This window comes from Globicephala melas, chromosome 2 (assembly GCF_963455315.2).
Source record: "Globicephala melas chromosome 2, mGloMel1.2, whole genome shotgun sequence".
NCBI classification, from domain to species: domain Eukaryota; kingdom Metazoa; phylum Chordata; class Mammalia; order Artiodactyla; family Delphinidae; genus Globicephala; species Globicephala melas.
This window is the reverse complement of record NC_083315.2, coordinates 167761658-167773027: the sequence shown is the minus strand read 5'-3', so window position 1 is coordinate 167773027 and position 11370 is coordinate 167761658. Positions and strand designations below refer to the sequence as shown.

Here is an 11370-nt window from a genome sequence, read left to right as displayed (position 1 = left end):
GAGGAGAAGCGCCACCGCCTAGCTTCTGCCGATCAGTGCTGCGCGCCTCCGGAGTTCTACGCGCGGGCAGGGCCAAGCCTCCGCGCAATCTCTCCTCTGACCCGAAACCAGCAATTAAGTACCCTTTCCCCTTTGCCCCAGAACCACGGAGGAGGCGGCCCACATACTTAGCCGTAGTGCGGCGACTTCAGATACTCTTGCTGGGGTCCCAGGTTAATGAGCCAGTAAGAAATAGCGAAAAATGGGCGTGAGTTAAAGTCGGCCATCCTTCGGGAAACCCGAGGTGCCCCGGTACCCCGGCGCTAGGCAGTCTCGCCTGGGCCCGGCACTGCCCTTTCCCCTGGAGTGGCCGGAGTTGCCTGCGCGAAAGGCCGAGAAAGCACAGCTCTGCAAGACCGGGACTTGCGCCGGGCTCGAAGGACCTCGGGGGCTGCTTTCGTTCCGCGCTCAGCGTGTCCTACCTTCTCGCAGGGCGCTCGGCCGCCTGCGCTCAGTCGTGGACCGGACGCGCCTCCAGCAGCTCCGGCTGACGGGCCGTGACGCACCGAGGATCCGGCAAATCACCGTGGCCGCCTGCCGAGAGCAGAGCCGAACTTCGGCCAGGCCACCGGGGCCCAGGGATCCCAGCTTAGGCCTGCCAGGGGGGCCTGTCCCAGTCAGGGAACCAGCAAGTCGAAAGGGAAAAATGCGATTTAATTGTTGGGAAAGGGGACAGAGAATCCCTAAAGTCCCATTTTTTTGTATTTTGCACTGAAAACAAAAACGGTTAAGGGAGAAGACACCCTACTTCCGAAAAAAACAAATTAAAAAACAAACAAACACGAAACCTACTGACACCCACGCAGGAGGCAGTTGGAAGCATCGCTTCTGATTGCTACTCTGGGTGGAGAATTTTAAATTAGTGGATGAATTTGGTCTCCGCTGTGTAAGGGCCTAGGGACTGCTATGCTAGTTTTCAGACCCAAAGTGACTGCAAAAAAAAAAATCTATCTATATGTGTATATACATATATATATATGTGTGTGTGTATATATATACACACATATATATACACACAATTAAGAACCACGATGCACTTCTTTCGTCGTTTTGTCATTACAAATTTTGGCGTTTGCAAAAACAAAAGGGTTTTTTTAGGGGGTTAACCAATTCCATTCGGGAGAGGATGTCAAGATAAAAAACAGAGGTGAAATTAGGCGGCCAGTGCATGGGGGCCGAAGGAAGAGCGGAATTTCAATCTCGCTTGATTGAGGCCGCAGCCCCTCACATTTTCTAAAACAAAGCACATCCCGAAAGGAAAAGAAAAATGTAGCCCCAAAGTAAAACTGGCCACAATGAATTTGAGTTTCATGGAGAGGAAATCGCACCCAGTAATAGGACCCAATCTGAGGAAAAAAGGTGGGGGGCGGAGAGGTCGGCAGAGGGAGTTGTTAACGGCGGCCTCACGGTGGAATTAATGAGATTAACCGGGGCAATTAGGACGCCCGCCCAGCTCCGCCGGCCCGCGGCGGGGCGGCTGAATGGAAAAGATTAGGTTAATTTCATTAATTCGCAATCCACAATCTATTTTCAGGCCCCCGTAGCCCCCTCCCCTTGGCACCTCTTCCCCTCCCCCTCTGTTCAAGCCCCCCCACCCAAAGGAACAGAAAGGGCCAAATCTGGTTCTGTTTGTCATCTGCATATTACCAGGAACTAAATCCAGGATGACGTCGACTCAGTATAAAACCAACAAGAGGTTCAGCTGGTCTAAACTCCGTCCTACCCGCGAGTTGAGTTCGGCAAACGCTGCAGCGAGGGGAGGGCGGGAGGAGGGAGAGCGGACGCAGGGGGCGGGGAGGGGCGCGGGGCTGCGCGCTCGCCGGCGCTCTCTTTCGGTTTGGTCCGCCGCGGGAGGAGCGTGGACCCCCCCACTTTGAGGCTTTTTCCTCGGCGCGTCCCCGCCGACCCCCGGTCCCGGCGCGGGGCTTGGGGATGCCCGCCAGCATGTTCAGCATCGACAACATCCTGGCCGCCCGGCCGCGCTGCAAGGACTCGGTGCTGCCGGTGGCGCCCAGCGCCGCGGCTCCCGTCGTCTTCCCGGCCCTGCACGGGGACTCGCTTTACGGCGCCGGCGGCGGCGCCTCCTCGGACTATGGCGCCTTCTATCCGCGCCCCGTGGCCCCCGGCGGCGCAGGCCTCCCGGCTGCGGTCGGAGGCTCCCGCCTGGGCTACAACAACTACTTCTACGGGCAGCTGCACGTGCAGGCGGCACCCGTGGGCCCGGCCTGCTGCGGGGCCGTGCCGCCGCTGGGTGCCCAGCAGTGCTCCTGCGTCCCGACGCCCCCAGGTAGGGTCGCGCTCGCGCCGGCCTCGGCCTCGGCGGCCGGCCGCGGTCCTCAGCCCCTGGGACGTGGGTGGGCGGTGGCGCTCGCCTTTTTCAGTTTGCACAAACTTTTCTCCTCTTGAAAACCTGCCCCCACCCGACTCCCGTCTTTTCGTGGATCGGGCGCAGGCGTTTGCACACTTGCTGCAAACTTTAGGCGAGAGTTAGCGGAGACTGTAACAGTGCCTGCGTGGAGGAGACTTTTAGAATTTAGCCTTTTAGGATTCCCTAACCGGCTTTGGGCGTGTGCGGATGGACGCGGTCGCACGGTCCCCCGGTTCCTCACACCCTGTTTTCCGCGCACCCCCAATTCCCAGCACCCCCTTGCTGACGATTTTAAATCCGGAGTGGGTGTCGGGCGGGCGTGTGCGCGCGCGGTGGCAACTGAGGCGGCTGACCGTACGCCTTACTCTGTCGCAGGCTACGAGGGCCCCGGCTCGGTGCTGGTGTCCCCTGTGCCGCACCAGATGCTGCCCTACATGAACGTGGGCACCCTGTCGCGCACCGAGCTGCAGCTGCTCAACCAGCTGCATTGCCGGCGGAAGCGGCGGCACCGCACCATCTTCACCGACGAGCAGCTCGAAGCTCTGGAGAACCTCTTCCAGGAGACCAAGTACCCAGACGTGGGTACCCGCGAGCAGTTGGCCCGGAAGGTGCACCTCCGCGAGGAGAAAGTGGAGGTAGGCGCGAGACCCCGCCGGGGCGCGCTCCGTGGCCCTTCCCAGCGAAATAAGGCTCCAGCCGGGTTTGCTCAGCTCTCCTTGGGTCTCCTTGCTCTTTAAAAACATCCCAGCAGCGGCCTGGAGGCTACTGGAGGGCGCTTTAGGCCCAGGAAGTTGGATGAAAATACGGAAGCGGGAGCGGGTCTCCTTTTGATGGCGTGCGCGCGGGGTCCCCGGGTTCCCTCTCCACGCCGGGGTCGTCCCGGGGGTGCCCGGGCATGGCGGGGGCGCGCCTTTGATCCTAACCGTTTTTTTGTCCTCCGTTGCGCAACAGGTCTGGTTTAAAAACCGCCGCGCCAAATGGAGGCGGCAGAAGCGGTCCTCGTCGGAGGAGTCGGAAAACGCCGAGAAGTGGAACAAGACGTCGTCGAAGGCGTCGCCTGAGAAGAGGGAAGAGGAAGGTAAAAGCGATTTGGACTCGGACAGCTGACGGCCGCGGGCCGGCCGTGGCCCTTGCCTAACTCGAAGGACTTGCACACCCAGACGATGCTACTTTCTTGCACACGCGCTGCCTTGCGGGAGGGGGGTCGAGAAAGAGGAACGAGGACCTGTAAATAGTGTACCGTCCGGAGGGTGGGCGCCTGGGGTCGGGCCGCGCCGGGGCTTGCTGCCCCGAAGTCCGAGGCCGCCGGCGACTCACTCCCCACCGTAGTATTTATAGTTAAATTAACGGTGACAATACAATAAAGTGACGGCGATGTAGACGGGCCACATTCTGTATTTCGTACCCCACCGCCAGCACCATCTGAGGCCCACAAAAAAAAAAAAAAGAAATCTAGTTAGTCTATAGCTTCAAAAGGAAAACCGGGCAGCTCTGACCTGCCCAAAAAAGGAAAAAAAGAAAAAAGAGAGACAGAAGGTCTGGGTACGAATGGTCACAGGACCGGGCGTCCTGGTGTAAACTTCGTCTGTAGGTTTCCGGGCAGGGGTGGAGAGTGGCACTGCCGGCACTGGGGGCGGTAGCGTTGTCCCTGCGAGCAGGCTGTTCCCCCTCGCCCGTGGGGAGAGCCAGGACCTTTTCCCTCCTTGCTGCCCATGGGATAGCGGATAAGCAGGATCTGCTTGGAGCGGACGGATCCTGGGAGCGTCTCCAGAGTCCGTTTAGGCTGCTCACCCGGCCCTGCTCCCGCGAAATCCCCAGACCTAAGGCGGCGGGTCCGCGTGGAATTAGGCAGGCATGCCCTCTCTCCAGAAGCTTTCCTGGATCTCTGCTGGTCTCTCTCGCCGCTCACCTCCTCCCCGGTGAAAGTTTCTGCCCCACAGCCCTGCTGTGCGCCCAAGAGCCCGGTGAGGAGCCTGCCGGTGCGGGGGGGCCCATCGTGCTTCTCCCTGGGAGTTTGGGATGACCAGGTGCACATTCTGAGCCCTGCATTCTGTCCGCCTACCGGGCCTAGAGCACGCCAGCGGCTGTGGCAGAGTCATAGTGAGGTGGGAGTGCTGAGCCTTTGGCTTTCTCTGCCTACTGTCTCTGCTCTGCCCCTGATGGGGCCAGAGTAGGAGAAGCCCCGGAGAGGCTGGGGCGCTGGTCAGTAGCTTGGAAAGGCCTGTAGATGCTTCCCGGTGCTGGAGAAGCACTGGGGGCGGAGATGAGAGCGTGCATTCCGTAGGGTTCTCTCCAGACCATGGGGAGGATGGAGTGGAGGCCAAGGGCCAGCAGGAATGGCTTTTAATGTGTTAAACTTTATTGGGTTTACACTAAATCCATTTTACAGACAAGGAAGCTCAGGTTCAGAGGGTGTCCCGACGTGTCTGCTGCCAAGGAGGTGAGCTCTTCCCTTCTCCTGGGCGGCCTCCGGCAAGTCGCACAGCGCACACAAAGTAACCTTTTTTTTTTCTTTTACAAGATGCGGTGGTTTTTTTTGTTTTGTTTTTTCAGCGTTTATCAGGTTTAAAAGGTAGAAGTGACTCTTGGAGCAGGTGAAAGCACTTAGGAAATAAGGGGCGGCTTCCAAACAGCACCTTTTAAATAAGGAGGGTCCCTAAACGAAGGGGGTGGGCAGCAGTTTGGAGACCAGGTCTGCCTCAAGGGGCAAGATTGCCTTGGTTCCTCTCCAGACTCCGTCATTTGTGACGTTGGGCAAATGACTGAACCCTCCTCTGTGCCTCACCTTCCATGACTGTAAAATGGGCACAGTGATAGCATCTGCCTTTCAGGGGAGTTGTGGACCTGAGGCACTATCTATCTCATTAAAGGTACAGTGACACCTAGTGCGGGGGAATCTTTCATGGCTACTTATTTCTTCTTAATGTGATTATGACATTATGTCAGACACAGCACTTCAAGATTTATGTACGTTATCTCATTTTACCTTTCATGTACTCTGAGATGGGCAATGTTTTCACCATTTTACAGACGAGGAACCTAAGGTTCAGAAAGGTTAAATACTTTTTAACAACATTCAGCTTGTAAGAAATAAAGGGGAGACAGCATCTTCGCCCAAGTAAATCTTATATTGTAATTAGAAATGTTTCCACTAATGTCAGTTCCGGTGAGAAGTACTCAAAGAAGGTGTCCCATTAATTTCAAATGAATCTTGCAATGGCCATTATGGTACCTCCTCGTCAGATATCAGACTCCCAGGGGGAGAGCCTTGCCTGCCTGGCACCCCTTCTGTATCACTGTTCCTAGGTGCCGCTCTGTGTCCCATTTGGAGAGGGGTGAGCCCTGTCTTCCACCCTTCCTCCAGTGCTCCCTTAGTCTAGAACATTCTGACATACAGCAGAAGCAGGCAGCGTCATTTCACCCTGAGAAATCTGACGTCTCCAGAACTCTATACCCTCCTGTGTGTCTTTCTCCACAGCTTGTCCCTAGACTCCTTATAAATGGGATGTTTCATTAAAAGAAAAAATTGTCTTTGTCTAGCCTGGAGAAGGGTCCTCAACAAGTGACAGGGAGGGGGATTGAGGGAGGGGTAGGTTCTCAGATACTCCTCCCTCACGGGCACGTGGCGAAAAGCCACAGCTAGTGGGGTGTGCAAGGAGGGGGGCGGGATGGGGGGCGGGACAGCTGCTCCCAGCTTGGCCTGGGCAGGGCCAGGGTGGCAAGAGAAAGCTCCCCCCGAAAGAAAGCTCCAAAGGACCCAATGAAGCAATTTAGTATCGGCCCAGCTCACAGGAAATAAACATAACAGACATCTGGAGCAAAGAGGGAAACGTCAGGATGGTCTCATTAGAGTCCAGCCACCTCCTCCTGCATTCCCCAGGCAGCCGTGGGGCTCAAACCTTCGTCTTAGCCTGGCTGTTGGGGTCAGGGAGGGCCACATGGTGTCTGGGAGCAGAAGGCTTTCAAGAGCTGTCTTTGGACCTTGTAATTGTCTTGGGTGAGAATTTGGATCCCGGTGTTAGAAAAGTGATGGGTGGGACGTAAGCCAGGTGACGGGCGAAGTGGTTTCCAGTCTTCACAACGTGTCCCCCTTCCCGCTTGAAGGTGTTCTCCCCATTTCACCGTTGAACAAACTGAGGCACAAAGTTATCACAAAGGTCCAGGATGAGAACTGCCATCTCCAGGGGACAGGGCTCTTTTCCATAAATCAGGCTGCCTCACAGAACCCAGGCTGTTCTTTTCTGGTGGTGATTGAAGCTGCGTTTATAAGTTCCGCAGGAGTGAATGCAGTTGCCCCTGGGGGACACAGGAATTAATCTGCCACAAGGTGCCAGACAGGCTCTGGCAAAGAACAATGGTGACCATTAGAACCCCTGACATCAGTCTAGCACTTTCGACTGTCAAGCCCTTCTGCACGCCTCTGGAGCCCTCAGGAGGTGGGAGTCGCAGCCCATTTTGCAGATGGGAAATGGAGGTTCAGAGAGACTAAATGCCTTCCCTGGGACACTTAGTAAAGGGCAGAGCAGACCTGAGCAGAGCCCCCACCTGCCTCTTGGGATTGGTGGCAAGATATGGGGTGACGACTTCCGGGTACCCCAGGTCACCTGAGCCAAGGAGGCCCTTGGCTGCCAGGAGCTGACCAGTAAGAGACCACGGAGTGTGTGGGGGAAGATGCGGGGCCCCTTGCTCCAGGGAGGGTGCGTTCATCTTCTTAGCTACGGGCTATGCAGGGGGGAGGGGGGAGGGGGAAGGGCTTAAAACAATTGCTTTACAAACCGCACCCTTGGAGAGTGTATCTCAGTGACAGTCCTTCAAGTTTGTCTTTTACTGACTTTGGAACGTTGAGCTAACATTCTAAGCCTTGTGTAAAGGGTGTCGTAAGGATGTCGTTTCAGTGGGTGTGTGTGAGATCAGGTTGGCAGATTCCTCTTCTCATTTCTTGGCATGTGGGAGAAAATGGGGGCCGAGAGGTAGGGGTGACAGGGCATGCTTTTTCTGAATTGTACGAGGTTTTCAGTAAAATAGTTCAGGCACCCAGTCCCCCACCCAAAGATCCCTGCGTCTGTCACCTAGGGTCCCCCACATGAACCCTCCTTTGTTCATTGCACATCCAATCAGTCACCTCTTTAAGTGAAACACGCTAACTTTCACCTGTACGGAAGATGGAATTCCAGCCCAGGGAGGGCAGGGTGACATGAGGTGGCGAGTGGACAGCTGGGTGGCTGGCCCTTAAGTCACACTGGTCCAAGCCTCCATCCGGATGGGGCTGTGTGCTTGTCAAGCGACCTGGGAGAGGTTCCTTCTTCACCTGCAAAATGGGCTTGGGTAGAGGATTAGAGATAATATAAGAACCCAGCAGAGTGTCTGACACGTTTATTATTGTGTGTTTTGAAAAACCACCCTCAAGTTGGCTGGCTACTTCTCTGCCTAAGTAGACTGGAATTAGAAATTCAGGAATGCACCTTGTTTTTAATTGTTGCTGGCTTAGGAGTTTATGCATGACCCCAGGGCACAAACTCTAATGAAATTAAATGTGATTGCCGTGGATTTAAGACAAGGAAGTATCTGATAAGGTATAATGGATTGCATTCTGCTTAAGAGCTTTAGGACATGGCGATTGACAGTGAAGAAGGCGAACTGGGAGCGGATTTGGATTCGATGTCCAAGTTTTGTGAAATGACCTTGAAGTTTTTCAAAAGGAAAATGAAAACCAAACACAGCATCCAGTGCAAAGCTCCTTGAAAGTTCTAGGAGACATGGGTCGGGCTGGGTCTTTTGGTTGTGAGGGTTTCTCACTTGTCGGTGGGACATGGGGTATCCCCGAGGTCTGTCCCTCGAGCCATGTGACAGCATGGAAGACCTCTGTTTGTCACAGCTGGGTTTTAAATCTGGGCAAGATAAAAAGCCATTGTCTTTGCAGTTCAAATGACCCACAGACCAAACAGGATGAATTACGGCGTGTTGCAGTATTTTTAAGTGGGTCTATAATTTTTGGATTCCAGCAGCCCTCATTTGTTCTCAAGTGTCCAGCCCTGGGACGCATCAGTGAAGAGAGATCTTAAGAATTCCTCTCCCAACCCCTCCTCCTCTCCTTAGGCATTCGTTCCACTTACACCTTCTGTTTTCCTAATTTTGAGGTCCTCCGGCGTCTGCTGACCAAATCAACTGGCTGGGTTCAGTCGGATGAACTTCATTTAGCTGGGCGTTTGCATGCCCTCCCTTACCCTGAGCTGATTTATAGAAGCTATAATTAGTGAGATAACTTTAGCCGAGATGGACAGAGTTGCAAAGTGTCTGTATCATTTCCTCCCTGATTTACCAGTTGTATGATGCCGAGCCCAGGAGGTGCTTCACCCCTGCTGCGTGATCAGTGAGACGGACCCTGCGAGGGAGTGCTGCAGGTTCAGGGGACAAATTCTCCTTGTGGAACTGGGGAAGGCTGAGCGCTCTTTCCTGGCCACTGCCACACCCCCCACCCCACACACTCAGAACTAACACAGGGTAGCTGGTTTAAAATTTGGGGGAGGGCACAGAAATATCTAACAAATAAGAAATCTTCGGAGAAAAGACCTGTGTTTTCCAGCAGCCTACAGTGAGAAATACAGTGTCGTAAGTGCGGTGTCCACAGGTCGTCCACAGCACAGTGGCAGCGGTCCCACATGGCTGCAGGGCTGCACAGAGGATGGAGAGGCTGTCAAGGGCATCCTTCCCCAGAGCGGGAGCTTGTGGGCTTGGGAGGGCCTGCGCCAGCCAGGTAGGAGCTCACTGCAGAGACAGCCCTGGAGCCAGCGTGGTCTGAATCACACCAGTTAATGTTTGACCAGCCAGCCGCACGGTGACTGCGCCTGTTTTATTCGTGTCCTAAAGAAATTCTTGACATCGCCTGGCAAGACCCAGCAATGCTTCTTTCCAGATGGAATAGGGCTAATCCTCCTTTGAAAATCCTCAAAGTGCTAACTATGGGACCAGAAAAATAAAACTGCCCTTCTCCAAGAAACAGGGAAGCCCAGAGCATTTGGAAAGATCCCCCCTCTGCTAAGAAGACTCAGGACTCTGTGAAGTCGGAATCCCATCTGCTCGTTTCATCTGAAGATGTTCCGACCGAAGGCCAGATGGCTGGGACATTAGGGGATGTGCCTGTTCAACATTGTTTTGTATTTGAGGAATAAATATTTAAATCTGAAACCAAGTGAATCACTTTCTACTGAAGTGGGCAAGGATGGAAAGTTGTGTGTGTGTGTGGATGCTGCCCTTCCCCCCGCCATCCTAACCATAATCTGGGCATGCATGATGATTCCTGCCATGCTTGAAACCTTCAAAGAGGTGTCCCCCCTCCGCTGGTGCAGGATGCCAGGAACAGGGTGGCGCTCCCTCTGTTTCAGGGTTGCTGTTTTCATTTCATGTCTGCTTCTGCTGCAAGGAGATTCCCGACGTGCATGGGTTGAAACGGAGACCCCATGCCTTAGTGTGATGAAACCCCCTTGGTTTTGTTTCAGTTTCGGCCTGTATGGTAACTGGACTCTGATACAAATGTGAGTGGATGGAAACTTAACCCTTTTCTTGACTGCAATTAAAGCTCTGAAAAGATCGTAGGTCTTTGTGGTTGATTTCTGTCTTTATGGAAGAGGTTTGCATTGTAGTTTTCTGCTTTTGTTTTTTTTAAGAAGGGAAGTATTTTCTGCAGTGCCAGGAGGGTGTGGTAAAAAATGCATCTTATGTTTGGGAGGATCAACAGTTTCATAATCACATCCTTATCTAATCCCTTCTAAGCCTTATGAGGCTGGGTGGAAGTGTTTGCTGTCATCTTGTTACATAAGGACAACTACTTCAACGGCTTTTGCCATGTCCAGCACTGTTCTGAGTGCCTTATCATCTGTACCTTATTTAATCCCGTTCCTGCCCCTGTGAAGTTGGCATTATTGTCGCCATTTTGCAGAAGGTGAAACGATGTCGTTCTTTCAAGTAAGGTCGCATCTGAGACTCTGTGAAGTTGGCATTATTGTCGCCATTTTGCAGAAGGTGAAACGACGTCGTTCTTTCAAGTAAGGTCGCATCTGAGACTCCATGTCCAGTGCTCTCTCTACACTGCCAGGCTACCTCCCTTAATAAGGACCCACCAGGAAGTCTGGGCTCCAATCTCTGCCTGATCACCAGCAGGCGGCGTCACCTGTGAGCTTCAGCCCCCTCATTTCCAATGTGAGAGGATTATAATTTCCTGCAACACATGAAAATCCCCTGGGGTTTTGCAAACACAGATGATTAGTCATGGTAAATATATCAATGCATTAAAAATAGAAGCACGTAAACGTTATTCATTGAAGATTTTCAACAATGATAATAATAATAATGGCCTCCATTCAGTTCACAAATGTTAAAAGGGTGCCCTGTCTGTGCCAGGCACTGTTCTAGGTGCTGAGGAGACTGGAGTACCCTGGAGTTCCTGGTTCTGTTGGGGGACACATTTAGTCCCCGAGCAGACAGGCTGTGATTTCAGATTTCAGGGGTAAATGCTGAGATGAAAACCAATTCTTCTGCGGAGATGGAGGGAGCTAGGGGTTGAGGCAGTTTGGGATATTTTATGGTGTGGTCTGATGTTGTCTGTGTGGAGAGGGGTTTCAATGTCATCTCAAGTAATCCTCCAAAGCTGGGGTGGACAAACTACAGCTAGAGGACCAATCTGGTCCACTGTCTGTTTTGTCAATAAAGTTTTATTGGAACACAACCATGCCCATTCATTTATGAGTTTTCTACAGTTGCTTTCCCCCTTTAATGGCAGAGTTGAACAGTTGCAGTAGAGATAGTAGGGCTTACAAAATGGAAAATATTAACTGTCTGGTCTTTCATAGAAAAAGTTTGCTCCTCGCCAGTCTAAAGTTTAGAGTTTAAGCCAGAAATGGAGTCTGTTGTCAATAAGGGATGGAGGCAGGGTTTACATCTGTTTGCCTAATGCTTTGTTTCCTTTC

The 11370-nt window shown here is 53.2% G+C and overlaps 1 protein-coding gene across 1 annotated transcript; it reads left to right on the top strand.

Annotated features, from left to right (window-relative positions):
- Positions 1–1971: 1971 nt before the first annotated feature.
- Positions 1972–3514, top strand: GSC (goosecoid homeobox). Its single transcript, XM_030883121.2, has 3 exons — positions 1972–2326; positions 2783–3042; positions 3359–3514. Exons 1-3 carry the CDS (start codon positions 1972–1974, stop codon positions 3512–3514), a joined length of 771 nt encoding a protein of 256 aa, XP_030738981.1.
- Positions 3515–11370: the final 7856 nt, after the last annotated feature.

What these genes read in the sequence shown, in the direction of transcription:
- GSC (XM_030883121.2), top strand. Translation starts at nt 1,972, where the DNA reads ATGCCCGCCAGCATGTTCAGCATCGACAACATCCTGGCCGCCCGGCCG. An exon ending in CTGCGTCCCGACGCCCCCAG is followed by an intron (nt 2,327 to 2,782) that starts GTAGGGTCGCGC and finishes ACTCTGTCGCAG; the next exon opens with GCTACGAGGGCCCCGGCTCG. An exon ending in TCCGCGAGGAGAAAGTGGAG is followed by an intron (nt 3,043 to 3,358) that starts GTAGGCGCGAGA and finishes GTTGCGCAACAG; the next exon opens with GTCTGGTTTAAAAACCGCCG.